The sequence below is a fragment of the Carassius auratus genome, chromosome 46, assembly GCF_003368295.1.
Source record: "Carassius auratus strain Wakin chromosome 46, ASM336829v1, whole genome shotgun sequence".
NCBI lineage: Eukaryota > Metazoa > Chordata > Actinopteri > Cypriniformes > Cyprinidae > Carassius > Carassius auratus.
In genome coordinates, this window is record NC_039288.1 from 7440327 (window position 1) to 7462736 (window position 22410).

The 22410-nt window shown below is 36.8% G+C and overlaps 1 protein-coding gene across 5 annotated transcripts in view; it reads right to left on the minus strand.

Annotated features, from left to right (window-relative positions):
• The window catches only part of LOC113064025 (dixin-A-like), a 23218-nt gene extending 1316 nt beyond the window's left edge, over nt 1-21902 (minus strand). The window contains exons 1-20 of one of the 5 annotated variants that reach the window (XM_026234530.1): nt 21765-21902; nt 15176-15305; nt 14967-15092; nt 14633-14882; nt 13691-13810; nt 5927-6033; nt 5686-5840; nt 5506-5595; nt 5078-5131; nt 4376-4426; nt 4131-4235; nt 3959-4012; nt 2992-3084; nt 2219-2290; nt 2022-2087; nt 1789-1950; nt 1624-1690; nt 520-628; nt 293-401; nt 54-133 (exon numbers count right to left, since the gene is read on the minus strand). In XM_026234530.1, the coding sequence (XP_026090315.1) occupies nt 54-133; nt 293-401; nt 520-628; nt 1624-1690; nt 1789-1950; nt 2022-2087; nt 2219-2290; nt 2992-3084; nt 3959-4012; nt 4131-4235; nt 4376-4426; nt 5078-5131; nt 5506-5595; nt 5686-5840; nt 5927-6033; nt 13691-13810; nt 14633-14882; nt 14967-15092; nt 15176-15305; nt 21765-21797 (2033 nt within the window). In that variant the 5' untranslated portion in view covers nt 21798-21902. Of the gene's footprint in view, nt 1-53; nt 134-292; nt 402-519; nt 629-1623; nt 1691-1788; nt 1951-2021; nt 2088-2218; nt 2291-2991; nt 3085-3958; nt 4013-4130; nt 4236-4375; nt 4427-5077; nt 5132-5505; nt 5596-5685; nt 5841-5926; nt 6034-11479; nt 12070-13690; nt 13811-14632; nt 14883-14966; nt 15093-15175; nt 15306-20127; nt 20262-21764 lie in introns of those variants that run through there. The other 4 variants (XM_026234531.1, XM_026234528.1, XM_026234529.1 and 1 more) reach the window with 4 other exon arrangements.
• Nucleotides 21903-22410: the final 508 nt, after the last annotated feature.

Here is a 22410-nt window from a genome sequence, read left to right on the forward strand (position 1 = left end):
CTTAAAATGGTGAGAAGCAGATGTGCTACCAGTTGTATGGATGCATGCAGTACCCTCTTTGACCATGATCCTCTTCTACCCAGGCTACGATCTTCCCTTCCCAGCCAGGCACCACTGCGTCATCCTGGAACACCTTGGAAAAGCCATAGGTCCTTTTTATACATTACACATCAAATGTTACATTTTATTTAGATTTAATTTAGTTCAGTGATTCTCTTTTTGAGAACCACTGATTTAGATGCTTGAATATATAAAGAAAAAAATATCCTGTTGACTGATTATGTGGCAATACCTCTTCCTTCACGGTGCCGAACTCTGGATCCAGCGCTTTAAAATGGTACCGATAATTGCCTTCCCGATCTACAGCAGACTTGAAATCTCGCAGGGTGACCTCCCCAAGCCTGTTGACATAAGACAATAAAAAATGTCATAGCACATATCTAAAGTATACTACATTATAGTGATTTAAGGCTGAAGATCCACTCAAGTCACATATATGTGTAACAGAGTCTGACTGACCTCTTGGGGATGTTGATCATGAATGGCGTGAGGGAACGGTCAGTGAAGTACAGGACTTTGGTGCAAGCTGTAGAGTTTAACGCAGGGCTGCTCTGAGAATGAGCCATTTCTGTAAGAGAGCAGAGGAGATTCTTCACTTTAGTAACGTTTTAAATAAGGATGCATCGATACCACTTTTTCCAGAACCAGTCAGATACCGATACTTTTACTTTTGGAACTTGGCGATACCGATATCTGTATTTTCATGACATTTGAATTTTTTTAAAATACTGTGTAAAGAAGCCAAAAAAAAAAAAAAAAGGAATCACAGTTGACTTCATTTAGTAAACTGATATTTCATTATTATTATTATTATTATTATTTTAACACTTAATTATACCTGTTAAAATGTATTTCAAAAGCTTTTGTTATTCTCACGGTTCATTTTATTGTTCTGTGGTATTTAATTTTTAATTCACTTTTATTCAGTATTGGTGCAGAATGAAAGACACATATTAGCCTAGCGCATTTCACACATGCTGCTAGTTACATTTTCACTTTAAATGAAGTCGTGTTTGCTTGATGTTTAAAATAAATGTTGTTTATAGTTAATGCCCCTATCATTTTTTGTTGGTTTTTATATTTACGATTTAGTTTTAATCCAAATGATGCATGTGCCAAGTGAGCTAACAACAGTCAAGATCACGAAACATAAGTAGATAAGCTCTCGCTCTCTCTCCTTACCCCCAAGTAACTTAGTATTACGTTAGAATGTTTTAATGTTTAACATTATATTAATTACATACCATCAACTTCAAAGACATCCTAAATATCTAATAACTACATTCTGCTCTCTTTTGTTCTGTTGTCTGTGTTTCTTCGTCTGGACACAACACTGTTCACGCATTGTGCGGTATTGGCTTTTGATATCGGAGTATTTTAATGAGTACAAATATGAGTACAGGAGTGCAGTATCGGGCCCGATACCGATACTGGTGCATAGTTTTAAATAACCAGCAATATACCTACTGAGAGACCACACAAGTACAAATGATGTTCATTTTTATTTTAACCGTTCTGTCATTTCCTGTACTGATGTGTTTTGGGATTAAGATAAATGCTTACTTGAAGTAGGAGTCCAGGAGTCTCGATCTGAATGAGATGCTTTATGTCCTGGAGATTTGCCTCGGGTCTACAAAGAAACAGATTGATTTGAGAAAAGAATTCTGGGACAATGTAGATCAGTTGCAAAACGTGTGATGTGTGAGGATGGATAAACATTCCTCATACCCTCTTCTCCTGCTTGTGGCGAGCTTCCAGGTCATAGAGGCGATCCATCAGGCTGGCCACACCTTGCTCAAGGGTGTCCAGAGTGTGATGCTGAGGGTCGTGACCTCCAAAGCTGTTCCTCAGACTATGCAGAGCATCTCTTACTAACTGCAGCTCCTCCGTCTATAAGAGAAACAATAACATATATCTCTATAGATATAAAATAATGTAAAAAAGGCTTCAGGCTTATTTACCCCACAGTGTTGTTTTGATGTTGTGATGGGTAGGTGTGAGTAGCCATTGTTTTGCGAGCCAGGAAGCTGAAACAGATGACAGGGAGACAAGTCTTTACATGAAACTTTAATAAATAATGGAAGCACTAAACATACTCTGCAATATGTGAAAACAAACAGCTGTGGGGAGAATTGTGTATTATTTCTAGGCGTGTTACCTCCTCTGTCACATGATTCATTAACTCCTTGAGAATACTCTCCTTGTGTTCCAGCTCCCTCTGCAGGCAAGCCTGACAAACACAGAAACATTCTCATTCACACTGAACTGTTCTAGAAAAGCAAGTGCAGAAGTCTTCAGCTACATCATGAGGTAAACAGCTAAATTATTCGGGCTCAACAATAAGGATTTTTCTCTGCTGAGGCAGTTAGTCTGTATTTGCCCTAATGACATTTTAACCTGCAAAAAAATAAAAAATAAAAAATAAATAAATAAAATTCAATAGCATTTACTTTCGGTTTAACATCCATTTATACAATACTACATTACATTAACATGTACTTGAAGATTTATATTTCTATTTTCATTTTTTATTATTATATATGTATTGGACATTGTAAATATTAATATTACTGAATGAGGCAAATTTGCAAAAAACATTTACATTTAACTCCTACATTTACAACTAGAAGCATACCAGAAGCATTTTTTATTATGATTTTCTATTTTTATACATATATTTGAATTATTTTTTATTACATATTTTAAACATTAATTTTAAATTAGAAAATGTACAAAAACGTTTTAAGTTGAACTTTTGTATATATATTTTTACATTAAATAATAATTTGCAATAATAGCTGTACATTTTACTTGACATGCATAAATTAATCAACAGATGAATAAGTATCCTGCATTTCCATTCCCATCATGCAGTTCTCCTTCGCAGCTGCTGTGCTAGTTGAGTCTGCAGGACTGTGTTTGATGTCGTACCTGCTGGCTGCTGCTGTCTGTCAGCTTGCGCAGGGCCTCGTCCACCTTCAGCTGCTGCTGCTGCAGAAGTCGATCCTTTTGGCCCAGTTCTTTCTGTAAGTTTACATTTGTCATAGGAATAGATATGGTATTACTAGCAAAGCATTATTATTAAAATCAGCATTTGATTTAAAAAAGTATTCTTTAATCTACTCATAATTTAAACTATAGTCAAGGTACCCTTTAAAAAATAATTTAGATTCACTACAAGCTACTAATAAAAACTAGTAACAAGACTGAAGCTTAAAGGGGGGGTGAGATGCTATTTCATGCATACTGAGGTTTTTTTACACTGTTAAAGAGTTGGATTCCCATGCTAAACATGGACAAAGTTTCAAAAATTAAGTTGTATGTTCTCGCTCTTTTTGGAACAAAAATACTCCTTCCGGTTTGTCACAAGTTTCGGAAAGTTTTTTTTCGAGTATGGCTCTGTGTGATGTTAGATGGAGCGGAATTTCCTTATATGGGTCCTAGGGCACTTCTGCCGGAAGAGCGCGTGTTCCCGTATAGCAGAGCACTGAGAGAGCACAGGCATTCACTGATCAGAGCGAGAGCGATGGTGTTTTTCTTACCTTTCTGGACATGGACAGTATACCGTTCACACAGCTTCAATGGAGGAACTGAAAGCTATCGGACTAAATCTAAAATATCTTAAACTGTGTTTGGAAGATAAACAGAGGTCTTACGGGTTTGGAACGACAAGAGGGTAAGTTATTAATTATATAATTTCGCTATTTGGGTGAACTAACCCTGTAAGGTTGCAAAATTAAACATGAATTAATTCACTTCAAGTTATATTAAACACTACAAGTTATATAAAAACAACTGAAACTACACGAATGAAAAGTAGAATTAGAAAACATACTATTAATTATGATAAAATACTTTTAATAAACGTTATGTTTTGTATATACAAAACAAGACATGCCTTATATTCGCTGAGAAGTCTGTTCCTCTCCTCTAGCTTCCTCTGTAGCTCAGCCTGAGAAAATATAGACAGATAATAACTGACAACTGGTCTCATATATGATATAACTGAAACTAAATTGATATGCATAGCATAAAGACAAAAATGTCGGGTCTCAGTTGCATGTGCTTACACTTTGTCCCGCCAGCTCATCTTTGGCCATACTGGTGCGCAGGAGTTCCTGTTTGAGCTGCAGGACTGAGGACTCCTGCACAGCCATTCGCTGCTGAAGAGCATCCTGGTGACACAGAAGGGGTTAATCAATCTCAACTCATGTATCTAACTTGTTTATATTAGTCTGAAATATAAATAAGTTGAATTCTTCATTATGTAAGTGTGAGGGTCTTATTTCATAGACGTGGAGTTTGGAAGACTTACTTTCACTCCCTGCAAGTTGCGAGCCTCCTGTTTGAACCTCAACAGCTCCCTCTGCATGCAAATAGAATATAAAGAGCCTTTACAGCATGAATTGGTCATAAAAAATCATCAGGACTTGACAAGATCAGCACATACATAGTAGTAAATAAATAGTTTGTTCTGTCAGATCGAATGGCACTGGCTGGCTTCATCCCTTTAGCCCTCATCAGGACAGCCAACCTCCTGTTGCAGGGTTTCAGTCACCTTCTTGCAATTTCAGTGAAAATTGCAGGACTTCTGCCAGTTAAACGGGGTTTGTCATATACAGTTATTAAGGAAATTAGCACCAGGTGCCAGATTAACACCAATAACTTGGAGGTATCTGTAACTGTTCTCTAATTTTGATCAGTTTTTACAAAGATCTCATTTAGGTCTTTTATACTGTGCTTCCAATAGGACTAAGCAGTGAAACTGGAAACTATAGGTTGTTCTCTTATTTTGATCTCCACTGTGTATACGTATCTTCATGGAAACATGATTTTCTTTTTCAAGATCCTTTGGTTAATAGAAAGTTCAAAAGAAAAGCATTTATTTTAAAGAGAATGCTTTTAAAAATCATAAATGTTTTTATTGTCACTTCTGATTCACTTAAAACGTATGAATAAAAATATTAGATTCTCAAATAAAAGCCTAGGCCAGAACAAAAATACTGTGAAAGCCCACCTTTAGTTCCTGACTCTCCTCCATGCTCTGGTCCAGGCGACTTCGTATTACAACCTGTAGCACAACAACAAGGGTTCTTTTTTGCTAGTTTAGAACAAAGCCACCATAACTACAGCACTCTTATTATGCTAGACACAGAAGGGACTGGTTAACACAACAACCTTACAGAAAACAGAAAAGAAATGGAAGATAGAAACAGATACTGTTGGAGAGAAACTGATACCCGCAAACAAAATAAAGTTCACTGTGAGAGTAACATGATCTGCCCTGACAGAACTTAGTGAAAGAGCAGAAGAAAAGGAGAGAGATGAGGTGGGGGGGGGGCATAGGAAGTCACATATAATCAAGAGCAAGGGATATGCAGGATATGGAAGAAAAGGGGCCAATTTAGGGTAAAACACACCCGTGACGGAAATAAAAATACGCACCAGTTGCTGCTCCGCATTTTCAACTCCCTCACCCAGACTGAGCGACGACTCCTGCTCATCCTCAGGTAATGAACCGTGGAGAAGGAGGGCCTATAAAACACACAAAAACATCTGTGAAATGCCACACGCTCTCTAGAAGCAATGCAAACTAAATTAGGAGATGATATATGTTAGTGTCACCTGTAGGCTAGACACCATTCTCCGTGCGTCCTGCATCTCCTTCTCCAGCTGCTCCTGCTGCTCACACAGTTTGTCCTCCCAAGTGCAGCCACCAGCTAGACCATCATGCCCCGAGACAATGGCCTGATCAACCAGGGCCAATTTCACGATGTCCTCTAATGGTAAAACAGAGATAGATCATGACCGCTGTAAGTGGCCGAGACCATCAATGTCCAGATGATAGAATGAAATGAATCAATACCTGACTTAAGAGTTTTCTCCCTGGACAAGGTGTCTAACAGTCCTGCCTTCACGTCTGATTGGCTGATAGAGTCTTTGGGAGTGTGGGTGGGGCTCGGTGAACTGAGGCTGTTGAAATAAACCAAAAACATACAGTTATTGATGTTTGGCCAAACTTCACAGTCAGGTCAACGATTGTCTGACACAGCTTTTTATTATGCTTTTATATATATATATATATATATATATATATATATATATATATATATATATATTCATTATTAAATTATATTAAATTAACTGATGTACTGAATCTGATGTAAAATGTTGTCTATTTATTTTTTGTCTATTTATATTATATCTCTATATTGTTTTTCATAAGTTTAATTCAATTAAATTCTGACTCATTCTAACAGTATTTTAATTGTGCTTTAAAATAAATTATTTCACTAAAATTGAGTCCATCCAAAACACTTAAAAGAAAGTGAAAAAGAAAAGAAAAGAAAAAAAGTATCTCCAATACGCTCTATTACAGGTTACAGTGTACAGACTGAAAAATTTTATATGATCAAAAGTTTTGTTTGATTAAACATCCCTTTAAATGAATTCTACCTATTGCAGAATTATCATGGAGGTGTTCCAAGAGTGAGTTACAATATCACAAAGACAGACGCTTTTGTTGTTTATTTGCATCAGGTGCTGTATCTGGTTTCTCAGAAAGGCAGAGCGAGATAAAAATAAACAGTCCTGAAGCACAGGAGGAAAACCAGTTGCCATGGAGACCCTTTGCAGATATGAACAGCCAAGTCTGTCAGGATCTGCTCTTGTGTTTGATTTGATTCCCTATCAATAATGCATGGTTAATCCACTTCAAAGGCACAAGCTCATGTGCTAATGTTTTTCGTGCATGATAATTATTAACACATTCAGTTTGATAGTTACAATACAGCATTTCTGTATCCGTGTCAAATACATGTTCTTAAATATACAGTTTTAAAAATACAGACTCTTCAATGATTTGCTTCAATAAAACTCAACAAAAACATTATATAAGCATTTCACGTAAACCGAGGTTTAATTCAAGTCTCTTGAGGTTGGACAGTCAAAGCTTTGGAGTAATGGACTTTCAGTGGAGGGCCAGAAATGTAATGGTTCATTAAAAATATCTTTATTTGTGTTTTGAAAATGAACTGTCTTATGGGTTTAAAACGACATGAGTGATAGATGACAGAATATTTATTTTTTTGTGAATCCAGAACAGCATATTGACTTCTTTAAACACAGCCATTTATGGTCTAAAGAACTAGATAAGAAATAAGGGAATCTGTTTGTGGCATCAGATTGTCACATTTACTGTTGGTCTGTGGAAATTCACTGGCAAATTCAAATCATTTCAATTGTAATCCATGTGATCAGTGGTTTGCTTGAAGGAAAAACAATTCCCCATTCTGATTTTGCTCATATTTAAACTGATCACATGTATTTGCAGCACTGAAATAAAGAAAGCTGCTTGGTTTGAAAGTGTCTTCTGTGTGAGAATTCACTACTGACAAAGGAACCCCCCCCCCCCACATGATATGCAAGTATTGTATGGTAGTAAATTGACAAAACTATGAATAGAGAGTATATTTCTGTCAGTTTCAGTTTTCCACATGCATTAGACTAGTGGAAGAGTGAAGGCCTGACACCACAATGTCTTTCAGGCCCTGAAGCGTAGGAAACAGATCTAAACTCAGTCCATGATGGGTCAAACCAAGTGCAACCCTGGCAGACCTGTCTGTGAGGGGACAGCACAAGCTTGCAGCTCCAAAATCCTCACTCCATCTAGGTCTACTATCTTGAGGCATGCAAATTTGAACCCTCCCACATCAATTGTCCTCAAACTAAGTCACAAAAATGAAATGACAGTCATGCACCCTTTGACACAAATGACCTTCAGATTAGACAGAGTGTGACGATTCTGTTATTTTCAATGCTGGACTTATATTGGGGAATGAATCCCATGCACCTCATTGGTTGCATTCAGCTACAGTGACATTTCCACTAACACACAGAGCGAATGGATCCTGCCTGGGTGACCTTTGGAGGATTCATGTCTGTTTTCAGACAGAGTAAGGCCTGGGGTTTCCCCAAGTCAATTTGTATTGTGTGGATTTGGTGCTGTGCTTTAATACAATAATAATAATAATAATAATAATAATAAATAAATAAAAAACAGGGGGAATCTCCAAACATTCTCCTGCAAAGGCCTGCAAATTATTAGTGTTCTATATGTGATGAATGAAAACAAAATGCCAATGCTGTAATTTTAACAAAGCAACAACGCTGCCTCTCGAGAGAATCAGAGCACTTGTTCTTTTTTCTTTTTTGTTTAGTGTGTATGTTGTGCTGGCTCTCATTGTCCTAAACCAGCCTGCGGACCACAGAGATCCTGAAAGAGACGGCCTGTTGCACTCCACACTACTTTCTTTCTTTTATTTTTCTCACGTTGTGGGGAGGGGGAAGGAGAGGACTGTTCTCTTTCAAAACCAAATCCAGCCCCCCTCCTTATTGTGACCCACACAGACACTAAAGACCCTAACTTATTTAGTTTAGTTCTCCAACGTTTCTTTCTCTTTTCAGTGCTGCATTTGCCAAAGAAAAAGATTAATAGATGGACACAGAGTGAACTGAAACACGTGATCTAAACTAAACTGGAAAAATCCCTTACTATTTATTAAGAGTTTTGTACTGATCTTTGAACCACTGTTCTCAAAACAAGACTCTGTTTTGATGTGAAACAGCTACTTCTACATACATCACAAGACTTGAACTAGAGGGTTTATTGAAAAGAGAGTAGCAACAAGAAAAAGAAAAAACATTTGTACTCTTCCTGACAATTCTAGGGTGGTTGCCAGGCTTTGCTAAGTGTTTGTTAGGGTGCTTTTTAGTGTGTTGTTGTGTGGTTTCTAAGGCGTCTAAGGTGGTTGTTTACAGTAAGAATATATATACATATATATATTATTGTTATTATTTAAGAAATTTGTAGCGAAGAAATTACAGCATTGGTGAGTATTATGTCTACAATCATATTAAATATATTAAAATATATTATTTTGTAAATTACAAATAAAACATTAAATATAATCATTTGAAAAGCAACCAGTGACATTACATTGAAGAACATTATAATGTGAAAAAAGGATATTAATTTGAGATTTGCAAAACATTACATTACATTGAAAGATTACACCATTAGTGTTTTTAGAAATTAAGTGAGTGTTAGATGATCTAAATGTAGAAACAGCAGAAATGAGAATGCACAATTGAATACCCAGTACCAGGCAAAACAGATCAATTTTACAACATAGTACTGTGTATGCATTGTGCATCCATTAAAGTCCAGAACAGGTTGCACATGGATGTTTAACACTTAGGTTGGTTGCTGTTTTAAAAGTGCAATGAAAAGTAATAGTGATGCTTAGCAAGCACCACTCACAAGACACTTAAGGCTATTATAAGCGCACACTGCATTTATGTCATCTGACACTTTAAATGTTTGAGCCCTTTAAAGCATGATTGATTCTGATTGGCTGTCAATGTTTTTAACGTAAAAAAAAAAACCTACTTTCTGAAAATTTATTCCCATGACATTCCCTATTTTCATAGAATTAGAATGATTATTACAACTTGACAGTTATCGCCCTTGGTGTAAATGGGCCTTTAGATGTCAAAAACCTCAGATTCAGTGTTTAACTGGCTGCTCAGAGGACATGGAATATATCACATTCAGCACTGTACAACTAAGGCATTTCAAATGGCCTTGAAGTGTACAAGATCAGCAATTGCTATTCCCGAATCGTCCTTTATTCATAGCAAAGATGGATGGAAAAGGACAGCTAATGACTGACTGAATTCACTGAAAAGGAATCAAAGCGAATCCACAAAGCATTCTTCTAGTTCTAAATAAAGATTTCTCTGGAATAAAACACAAGTCTGCTCTGAGATCTTCCCTATGCAAAGTGTTCTCACCATTCTTTTTGAAATGCAAAACAAAAAGAAACAAGTATTATGTGCTCCATTTTTCATAAGCTACTGCAGCGTGCACTGACTAGGTTTTATATAACCAATGATTGAATGCAATGGAGAATATACAAAACCATTGCTGTATGGTAAAGCCTGCTCTGATGATTCAGTCTGGCTTCCGAATCCCAGCAGTAAACCCAATAATCTCTTTAACAGAGCTCGCTGTGATCCTCCCAAAACATCTTCTCCCCTGATAAATATTACTGGATCTCAGGACATTTTCTCACATCTCCCACACATTCCCATATTAAACCACAAAAATGACCAACAAGTGGTCCAATGGAAATAAGTTCTGCTCTGGGATTCTCACACAAGATTAGTCAATCTGAAAGCTCAATAGATGATTCTCATGAGAGCTCATCAGATGCACGTCACAAAACCAGAAGTCATTTGGTGGGGTGGCAGGAAGTTCATTAAAGTATATTTACACTCCAGAATCAGTCATTGGACACAGAAGCCTGTGTTATTTAAAGAAAAAGGCCAGCAGATGCAAAACGTCAACATAACGGAAATTCTCAACTGCCAAGGTGAGAGTTCAAGAATTATTTCACATCTGGGAGGCTGTTTTGAAGAGAAAAGGCTGAGCAGACATATCCGGCATTCTTTGCACTGTTGTAAGGAAAACAAACTGCTTTGCAACAAAACAAGAGAGAAATAATATTCTTCCTTTATTTCTTGTCAAATCCACATGCATTCTAGGCACTTCAAAGTGTCTGATTGAGTGGAATATTGTGCTGTGTGTCAATGACAGATGCCAAGGACACAAAATTGGGTCCTAAAGCACAGCACAGTTGGCAACGACATACAGTAGAAAATAAAAAACATGATTCAAAACCTTGTATGTGAGCTACAGTAAAGAAGTAGAAGAGTAAATTGGGTCAGATCCTCTAAAGTAGTCACAGCTGTCATTCACAGCCACAGGCTTTCGTCACCTCAGCCTGCCAACTCATTCTAATAAATAAATTCAGCCTTTTTTTCTTTTTGCTTCTAATGGCTGTCAATGTGAACCTTTTAATGAGAGACATAGGACAGCATCAGAGAGTTGGTGAGTGAAATCTAGGAGTCAAACCTGAACAAAAATATACAGTATATATATATATATATATATATATATATATATATATATATATATATATATATATATATATATATATATATATATAAATTGCTATAAATACTTGCAAATATGCTTGTCATAGAGCTGTCAAGCATTAAAGTGATCTGAAGGGACAATTGACACCCCCCAAAAATTTATTTCTGTCATCATTTACTCACCCTTAAATTGTTTTAAAGCAGAACACAAAATATATTTACGATGTTTGGAAGATAATATGGTAACCAAACAGTTTTTTGACCATTAACTTCTATTGTATGGACAAAAAAAAAACAGAGACATCTCAAACATGTTACACATAAGAAATAAACCCAATTAGTGTTTTGGAGCAACATAAGGGTGAGCAAATGAACTATTAATTTAAAGCATTACAAATATGCTGCAATAGTGTCTTACCATTTGATTTGTTTGGCTCCCATTTTGGCACAAGAGTTTCTAGCCCTCTGCACCACATTTGTTCATCAATAGACCGTACAGAAGTCTAGACATCAGCATCGATCTTACAGAAGACTTCTTTAGAGTCCTGCCTCAGCATACAGTGTCTACAGCGTTACCCCTCGTTTGCTAACTATCTCTTTTTAATCACCATGCTTGGAGCTGACAGCAGGTCCTCTCTGTGAGTTCAAAGCCTCTGCAGATGCACCTTACATTGTCCATATGGAAATCCTGTTTTCAATCCGTCCACGGTGACAGGAGAGACTGAGTAGCACTGCTCTGTTACCAAGGCAGCCAAATCCTGCTCCCCTCCTCTCCTTCTCTCTGGCTGTGAGTTGGGCTAATTATTCTTCTCAGTTCAACCTGTTCACAGACGACTCCTTCACTTCATAAAGCTCTCCATCGCTGAGATCTGTGTGTCTCCGTCTAGTTCTCGCACTCCCTCCCTCACTAGCTCCTCTTTTTCTGTCCGGCCTTCCTCTGTTTGCCCTCCCCCTCCAGCTCTCCCTCTATTTCGTCTTCTCTCTCTGTCCTGCCTCTCTTCCCATCTGTTAGGACTGGTATTTTGGGGGAGCTGGTACAGGACTTTTTAGCTTGTAGGTGGGATCAGATCTGCTCTGGACAGTTTACTACAGCATAATGCATTCAGACATAACTTTTTTTTCACAGAGGGTAGGCATAAAATAATCACTAAATTGCTGTAATTACATAGGATTCAGATTTTTTTTTTTTAAGATCTTTTTTCCTTTTTTATATATTTTAAAATGTAATGTATTCTTGTGATGGCAAAGCTTAATTTTCAGCAGCCATTACTTCAGTCTTCACTGTCACATGAGCTTTCAGAAATCTCTCTAACATGCTAATTTAGTACTCAGGAAACTTTTCTTTATACTAAAAATTTTGAAAACAATGCTGCTTAATATTTTTGTGAAAAACCCCAATGAATTTTTAGGATTATTTGATGAATGGGAATTTCCAAAGAACAGTCATTTTTAGTAACAACATAGAACACTTTAATGTAATTTTTACTCAAATTACTTTGGTGAATAAATGGGTTAGTTCAAGTATAGGTTTTCTAAAAGTGTATTTTCCATTGATTGGGGTGCTGGTAGATTTTGTAAATGACTGAAAGGAGAGCAGACACAGACCTAGGTTGAAACATGAAGGAGCATTGCAACATCTCTAAGTGTGACCTAAATGTATTCTCATCTGGAGTCTTGACCCTTATAACCACTGTGAATGACTCTTACCTAACATACAGGGCCGTAATCTCTCCAGATCTGTCATGTTAACACTCATCAAATGCCTCTTAATTTCAGTCCAAGTCACTGACCTGACAAACGTCCAAGAATGGATTCTTACATAACTGTTTGATAATTTTAAAGACATTTCAAGACATCTACGGAACTAGAATTAATGACTAAGTGTACAAATGATGTTCCTTTGGATAATCAAAGTACTGAATCGGTTCTTACAAATAAAATCATAGCTGATGCCTCACTTAAAAGAACAGTCACACGTTTTCTGTTCTTCAGTGGCAAAGCATGATGATGCCTTAAAGAAAGCCAGTGGGCAGGAAAATCTCAGGCCTTACAAAACAAGCAGTGAGAAAATCCTCGTGACAGCCTCTTCCAGTCTATCTATGTGTTCTACTCTCGTTAAAGCAGAGAGAGAAGAAAAAGGGTTGTGATAACATGTTTGTGTATATTTTGTAACTAAGATATGACCTGCAATGACAAGCTGATTGGTTCCAAGGGCTGTTTTGCAAAACTGAAGCAAACTATTCACAGCTGAATACATTCACATCTTACAAGCTTATATCTACATCAGCATCTTTTTGTCTGTTTACATGCATTTTCACTAATGTTTTGTTTAAATGGTGATTTTGATTAAATACTTTAAATGCATTTTAAATATTAATTTTGAAATTGTCCAATTTCTCATCATCTTGTTTCTTTCATTACGTAGAATTATGTGAATTGTGTGATTCACATTTCCAGTTTTCTGAGCTTTTCCAAAGAATTTAGTTCCAAAAATTTAATTTTTTCATGTTTTTTTTTTTTTAAAGAAGATCTAAAATATCTTCTGTATATTCAAATGATTACTTAACTCTGTTTCAAGTAATATACAGACAAGCTGCATTCTATTTACCCAGGAATATTCAGAATTTACCCAGTAGATCTTGCACCTGTCTCCTCTTCAAATGTCCCTTTCTGCCCCTCATACTGCTGAACCAATGCTCGGACACTCCTGCAGGAATTCTCACCGTCCTCCTCCGCACTGCAGCAACGACTAAAGAGGAGAAAAAATTATACAGAGATTAGAAATGATAAAAAGCTGTTTTTAAAGATGGATGATCTTTTCATGTTTAAACTAAATGGATTAATAACTCTCTCAGAATACTTTTAATCATTCCGTGCTGTTTCAGGCTTACATAAAATATTTTTCAAAAGTTCCAACAGAGTAAAGTAGAGATTATTGCTGTGGGGCACAAAATCTTAAATTGTGGATGAAAGGTTTATATTTGGAGATCTGAGTATCCAAATGCTACCTCTGACCTGAGCTGCAATTCCAACTGACAGCAGCAAGAGGGCAATGATTCATCCGTTTTATTTTGTCATCATTTACCTCACAACTGCCTTCATTTCTTCTTTGAAACACAAAAGGAGAACAACTAGCACTAATACTTGAAGTCAAACAAACCAGACTTTATGTTTTCACTGATAACATTTCAACTGTTTTGTGAATTGAATTTAATTAAACTTAAGAAAGATTCAACCTAAGAAGACGATTTGTTCATAAACTGGACACAGTTATTTCTCTCATGAACTTTCATGAAAGCACCAATGAGAGCTGGGTTGGATGTCAGGAATTTCACTGAATAATGTCTTCTATTCCAGCCTATTCCACAAAGTTATCTAATCAAATGAGGGTCAGTAAATGACAAAACTTTCCTTGGGGATCTTTTAAGCAAAGCTAATTAACCCTCTTAAAAAGAGAATGAGATTTAAAAGCAGTTGCTCTAAGGGAGCAGTTCTACTTAAATTAATAAACATTTACAAAACTCTTTTGAAGGAGGAAAGGAGATTAATGGCAAAGTGAAGCTGCATGTACCTCCATTCTTGCCTTAGATGAAAAACAGAGCGGCCAGGGCGAGAGGCATCCTGCCTGGCTGCTGCTAGTGCTGCTGCTGCATTCTGGGCCATGGCCATGGTGGAATGAGGTCTGTGATTGGCCGAGGAGCCAGTGGAACTCCTCCCTACGCCAGCTCCAGCTCTGTGACTGGCTGATGCGGAGGGTTTAAAATGTGCAGCTAGAGCGAGGATGAGCCTCATGGCGGATTTGAGGTTTCCTTCCACAATGTCTTTGAGTACAGAGAGAAAGAGTAGATCTTAGCAAAGTAGTTTTATCAGCATAAACGGGATTAAAAGCCTGCTTTGTAACTCACCCCTGGCAGACGTTTGAGGCATTCTGATCCGTTTGGATGACACAAACTGCAGAACCTTTTCCACATTCTGCTTCTTCTCCTGGTCGTCATGTGGCACATAATGAATGCCATCCAGCAGCTCGCCAGCTTGCAAAATATATAAAACACATCTAGATACAAAGGCTTATTATAAAGTGCTGCAACAAAAATAATATGATGTACGGGCTTACCCACTATCTCAATGAGGTGTGCTAGAATCACACCATCTCTGAGATCCTGTCGTAGATCACTCACAGGTTTCAGTTCAGGCTTCTTTCTCAGCTGTGCATTAACCCAAGACACATAGGCAGCCAGTTGCTGCTAGAAAGACAAACATTTCATAAAGGTAAGTGCAAATTTGGTTATAGTCTAACAGCTTAAGAACAGATTGTACTTCTGATCTTTCTGCTTTCAAATATATTATTGTTATTTGACTGCTATATTTCATGGCTGCATTTATTTGGCCAAAAATACAACAAAAAATACAGGAACATTATTGTGACGAGTGGTGCGGGGCTGAGAGCTGTGGGAACGGATCAATTGGAAAGGAAATGAGCGGCACCTGCACCACTCACCAGTCTCGAGTCCCACGGAGGAGCTCCGGAAGGATACAAAAGAGGAGTTACGACAGTGAAGGACGAGAGAGGACCAGGCCTGGATATTATTTTGTGTACTGGTTTTGCTTGAACGCGGCAGTCGTCCGTGAGGGGCTGTCTTGTTTTGTGTCTATTTGATCATCAAAGTTTTATTTAAATGTCTGCTGGTTCCGGTTTATAGCGTTACAATTATAAAGCAAATGCAGTGAAATCTTGCAATTTAAAATAACGTTTTTATTTGAATATATTTTCAAATGTCATTTATTTCTATGATTGCAAAGCTGAATTTTTAGCAGTCATTACTCCATTCTTCAATGTCAAATGATCACTCAGAAATCATTCTAATATTCTGATTTGCCAAACCAAATATCTGTGTTTGTGTGCAACACATTTAACAGAGGACTGTTTCCTGAACCTAGAATGCCGGGTTCTTCTGACTCACAACCTGTAAGTATGTTTTCATATTTAAAGAATTTGTCACTGATGCTTCAGACGTGACTGAGCAGTGTAGAGTAGCACTTGTTTGTTGTTTCTACGATCACAAATGCAGACAAATGGTTTTATGTTTACACAGCGTGATATGAAAGGTATAAAATAAATTTATTTCCCACTGGATGCAACAAATGCCTCGTTTTTAATGTGTTGTGGCGCCGGAGGGGATCACAGTATGGTAAGAGGTGTAACATTTCCGTCACATGCTTAGGTATTCAGCCAATCAAAATGCACTGGATAGCTGGCCAATCAGAGCACACCTCGCGTTTCAAGAAGATGAACTTCAAATTGAATGACGGGGCATAGAGGGGCAATGTATTAATGTACATAATAATGTATATGAAAAAGAATGTTTTTTTTAACCTTAAACTGCATAAACGCATTGCATTAAACCAAATACACAAAATAATGTTCTTTTTAGCAACGTCAAATGACCCCTTTAATATTCATCTAGAAACTGTAATTAATTTATTTCATGATTCTTTGAACATTAAACCGAAGTCGTTATGCTCACTTTTGATCAAATGAATGCATCCTTGCTGGGTAAAAGTATTTAAAAATCTCACTGACATGAAACTTTTGAGCAGGACTGTGTGTGCATCTGTGTGTGTGAGTTTGTATATATGCATTTATAGAAAATTTGCAACTAGTTGGACATTATATAGCTGCTACTTTCATCTTTTTCCTGGAATTACTGATGCTTCCAAAAGGGTCATTTTTATAATTTAAACAAAACCTCATCTACACTACAGTAATAGTATTGGGTTACTTTACTAAGGCTGTCATACAGCTTAAGCACAAATCACAAGTCTCAATGGAGCCAATAACTTGAAGTGCAGTTAAACTGCATTCTTCCCCGGAAAGACAGTTTTACTGCAGATGGTCCCGGTGGAAAGGTTATGCAGAATATGCCTGTGTTGATTCCAACTAGGATACCTATTGTCAAAATAAATGTATGCCTCAATGCTCAAGATGCACCTGCTTTGACAGAACAAGTCCCTCCTCATTCACCCCGGCCGGTCAGCATCACCCGGGTTCAATGGCGTGGATTAGTCTGACTTGCACTTTCTCTGCCATGTCACAAAAGGACAGCTTAACTCCCCACATTCACGCTTCCTCTTCAGCAAATACATGTAGGAACACATAGAGACTGCAGGGAGGTTTGCCGCAGTTCTACCCTTTGGCAAATGTGCTGCGATGTGCAATTTTTATTTTTCTTAAATGCTGAAGAATGTGAGATGGCTGCAGAAAAATAACATTTAAACTAAACAAGTACAATAACTGACACAAAGCACTAAAAAAAGAATCATAAATGTTGTCCCTATGACTTGTTCACTACATTTTTTGTCTTCTAAAGCCATACGATGGCTCTGGGGTATTCTGAGCTTTTCTTTTTAAACAACTACTTATTAAACAGATCTATTTAAAAAGATCACTAAAGATTTAGATTTCTGAAAGATTCGCGTTTTATTCAGCACAGATGCATTAATTTGATCAAAAGTAAAAGAGTTTGGTTTCAAATAAATGTTGTTCTTTTCCACTTCCTTTTCTTCAAATATATCATGCATTACAGCTTCCACAAAAATATTAAGCAGCACAACAACATTGATAATAATAAGCATGTTTCTTGAGCACTACATCAGCATAAAATAATAGAACACTTCTTTCGAAAGCATTAAAATACCTTACAGACCCCAAACATTTGAATGGTAGTGCATGACTGAAATTGAACATGCATGACGTGTAGTGTCACACCTTTACAAAACACACTCTCCTATCAATCTGGAAGACTGTGGGGAAAATCTTTCCTGGGCCTCAATCTCCCAAACAACGTCCAGTTCACATCTTATGCCAACACGTGCACAGTCAAGAACAACACATGCACACCAAAATAAAGAAAACAAAATGAGCTCTGCATTTTTTTCACGAGGACTCCTCATACACACAGAAGCATTTATTGATTTGCCACATGGTGGGCTGACTAACACAATGCAAGCTCTGTCTGAAGCAAATCTGTCTCACTACAATCTAACAGTGGTCCAGAGTGACAGGCTTCCCAGTGAGACCTGCTAACACTGAGAGCTTTTAGCACAAGATGCTAACTGTGCCGTAAAACTGGAAGATAGAAAAAGTCCTTCGCAGGGATTGAGACAGCTGGGATTCATAACAAAAAATCAATGAGCGCTTGACATCTTAATAGTTACATCCTGAGGGCAGACAGATGTAGAAGCACTCTTATATACTTATAGGTAACATCAGTAGGGAATGTCTGCTGATAGTGCACATGGTTACAGAAAAGGCATAATATGATGAACACCTCCTCCCACACTTAGCGCCATTTATAAAAGCATGATATTGTTATCTCCACAAGTTAAAAGGGCTTTAACAGTTATCTTATGGTAGTATCTGCATATAAATGATATGTGAGTTAAAAGACTATTGTGTTGTTCAAATGAAAATATAAACTAATCCAGCACTATACGTCAAAGAAAGCATAGCTGACAACATGTATAGCACAATGTCTGACTCAAAAGCCTAGCATGCTCCCCAAAAATAGTCAAGGTTAGCAGCTCACAGAAATATATATATATATAAAAATAATTGCATTAGTAGGACTGTGTATCACAATGTTTTACAGTTGTCAAGACTTCATTTCATTTTCATCATTCATCATTTTCTCTGTTTGGAATGTTGATGGCATTTTACTGCTAACAAACAACTGAAATTAGAATGAGTTTTGGAACTGAGGGACTGATGGACAAAGATTAACCTTTATCTATGTTATTGGAAAGCAAAAGTGTGGAGTAAAAAGGAAACTGCAAATGATTCTAAGCATACAACCTCATCTGTAAAGCATGGTGGAGGTGGTGTCATGGCATGGGCATGCATGGCTGTCTCTAGAACACGACCTCTTCACTTTAATGATGACTTAATGTATGATGGCAATAGTAGAATGAATTTGGAAGGGTACAAAATCATCTTGGCTACCAATATTCAAGAAAATACCACCAAACTCATTAGAAAGCACTTCATTTTGGATCAGGATTGCTCAAATCAATCTCCAGATTGAAATCTGATTGAACATTAATTTTACCAGCTGAAGAAGAGACTAAAGACAGAAACTCCCCAAAACAAGCAACAGTTGGAACTGGCTGCATTAAAGGCTGGGGAAAAGCATTTCAAAGCGTAAGACCAAAAGTCTGGTGATGTCTTCCGGTTGCAAACTGCTCTGATTACATGCAAGGGATCTGCAACTAAATATTAGCTTTTAATCTTTTATATCTACCATAAATTCATCTGTTCCAATACTTTTGCTAACATAAAATAGTGTGATGAACTCTAAAAGTGCTGTCCTTCATATTTCCAAAAACCTAATAATAAAATGTGACATTCTGTAGTTTTGTCGCATATTCATCTTTTAATCATATTTGCAAATGTCTTGACTCCTCAGCAAATAAAGCAATTTTGTCTTTACTGTTCCAATACTTACGGAGGGCACTGTACGTATATTTATATTTCTGTGGTGTTAAACAGGATTGTGTCTCCTTTTACTTAACAGCTGTCAGGACTTTCCTTCACTGTTTGCAAGTCTTATAGACTTTCACTCCAATCAAACAGATTCAGTATTGACAATAGTATATGTAAAACATTTTCATATTCATAACTTTATGCAAAACGTTACTTTCAAACCATTTCTGCAACTATAATTCTTACGAAAACGCATTTATACAATTATACAATACTCTACATTTTGCATTTGATTAAATAGCCTATATAAATGCAGAATGCAAACATTGTAAAATAACTTGTACGATGAAATGGATCCAGTGCATGTCAAAGAAGAATCAAAAGAACCTGGTTAACTGTTGTTCTTCAGTAACGGTTCACAAAAGGTGTAAACAATACAATGTCATCGCACTCGTTGGAGTTTCTTGCGTAAAACGCCTAAGTTGCGACAGCTACTGCTTTTAACTTTATAGTGAGCCTCAGAACCTAAATGAGCAGATGAAACGAATGCACGCGTAAACAAACATGAGGGTTTAGGAGTTCAGTACCTCATTAGGACCCTCCTGCAGCACGTCAAGCAGATTTCCTCTAGACAGGGATGAGATCATTCTTCTGACTTCTCATCAAGGTGAGAGGCGCGCGACGAGAAGATGTGAACGAGCTTAGTCAGCGAGAGCGTTTTAAACCGCATACTGGAGGAACTGAGGTAAACAAAAGGAAACTACAAAAAAAGAAAAAACCCTCAACCAAAGCCGATGGCCATATGTGCCACCCCGTTAGCTCGCTAGACCTGAAACAGGAGATGGGGAGAGGCAATGCGCATGCGTCCGCAGCAGCTGCTCCACGTCGTTATGGCAACGCTTGAGCTTACATCGGCTGTTTTCCTTCTCCTAGCTTCTGCATTGTGAAGTGTGTATTGGTCTGGGACCGTGAAGTGCACATTATAACTATAATTGAAAGGACTCATTTTGAAGTTAAAACAAGGCACAGTAGAGGGGCTCTAGCCTGGATATCAAACCCTGTAGCCTCTCCTTGTTTAAAACCAACATCACGCTACAACCAATGTGTAAAACCCATGAGAAATCTGAAATTCTGTATGCAATTTACTCCGGCTTTCATTGTGTACAGACGCATAACACCACATCCTTCCTGTCTGGCTCGTGCTTCCTGCTTCTGCCTCTACACTTTTTTCTATATACAAAAGTTAAACTTATAACAATAAGCTTTATATATAGCTGCAATTAATTATACTGCAGCGATAAAAGGCTGCTACTACTATTTGGGCATATATTGTCTAATATATTTTTTTTTAATTTATCTAATTAAATGTCTGTCTCCCCCTGCTGTAAGAATGGGAAAAACATGATTCTAAATAGCCAATAATAATAATAAAAATAGTAATAATAATAATAATAATAATAATAATAATAATGGCATTGTTGTTGTTGTTATTGGAAAAGCATTTATTATAATTGTTAAAATCTTATTAGTGGGTAGCCCACACATAAAATAAATATTTTGTATAATCAAATTAATGAGCTCTACTGAGCCTGTGGCTTTTTATCATTTAAAGTGAAATTATCTCTTTTGTTCAAACTGTGGTATATATGGCATAACTGATCATTTGCTCTTTTTATCTTTTATCATTTCCATTTATCATTTAAATGTAAAACTTTTAATATTTAAAAAATGTAATACATTTCTAAGCATTATTTCTACAACTGTAATTTGTACTTTTGAGTTGAAATCTTTAGACACCTCATAAAAATGCACATGTGTCTCATATACAGCAAATTTTATTTAATTAACATTTCTATCATATTTCAAACTGAGATCCTTGAAGGCTTTTATGTGACCATCATACTTACAGATCTTTCGACAGATGGTCAATGCAGCATCTTGCTAATCTAAATTACAAAGTGATAAACGTTTCATTCGTTTTGATTTGTTCATTATTTTAACAGCACGAGAAACGAAACAGTTGTGGGAAAAATCAAGAGTCTCCCGAGAGATGTTCATCACTTATGTTTACACTAGCATTTACTTACGACTGACCATCGCAAAAAGAGAAATATTAAAACCTGAACTCTGTAAAGACAAGCGGCCTCTTAAAATTAAAACTGCTTAGCGTTAGCATTCATAACATGCTATCAGAAAGCAGTTCTTAAAAGTTTGAGCAACCTACCTTAGGTTTCTCCCGCTTTCTTGACGATTTCATTAGTAAGTTTGTGAATCCACATTCATGTAAATATAGTTATACATTTCCACAGATAAAAATTAAATCACAGCAGCAGACTGCTGAGTCCGCACTGGTCAGTTTCTATGGTTACCAGAAACAGAAGCACGTGCGCGAAGACAGCCATTGCTTTGCTAGTGCTAATTGTTTCTCTGATTGACGTTAACAGTGGCTGCAAATTAAATAGTGTTTTGAATCATCACTGTAGAGATAAAAGGCTAACTTAACCCTATATTTTACTTGTTTATTTATTTTCGTATTAGTGAACTGTGTCTCCCCCTGCTGTAAAAACTACAAACTAGTCAATTTTAATACAGTCATAAAACAGACATTTCTATAATTGGATCAAAACCGAAGTTATTAAAATAAATCCCGAGAGACACATGCACAGCTGTTGTAGGTTTTGTTTATTGATACAAAAAAAACAAAACAAAACAAACATTTGCACAAAAACAACCATATATAGTAACAAAATTTAAAAATATATAAATTTATCGATAATTATAAACCTTATCGCCTTCCAATGTAGTGTTTTTTAACAGGAATAAAGCATTTAGCACATCAGGCTCACTGCATATTAAAAGACAATATTGGC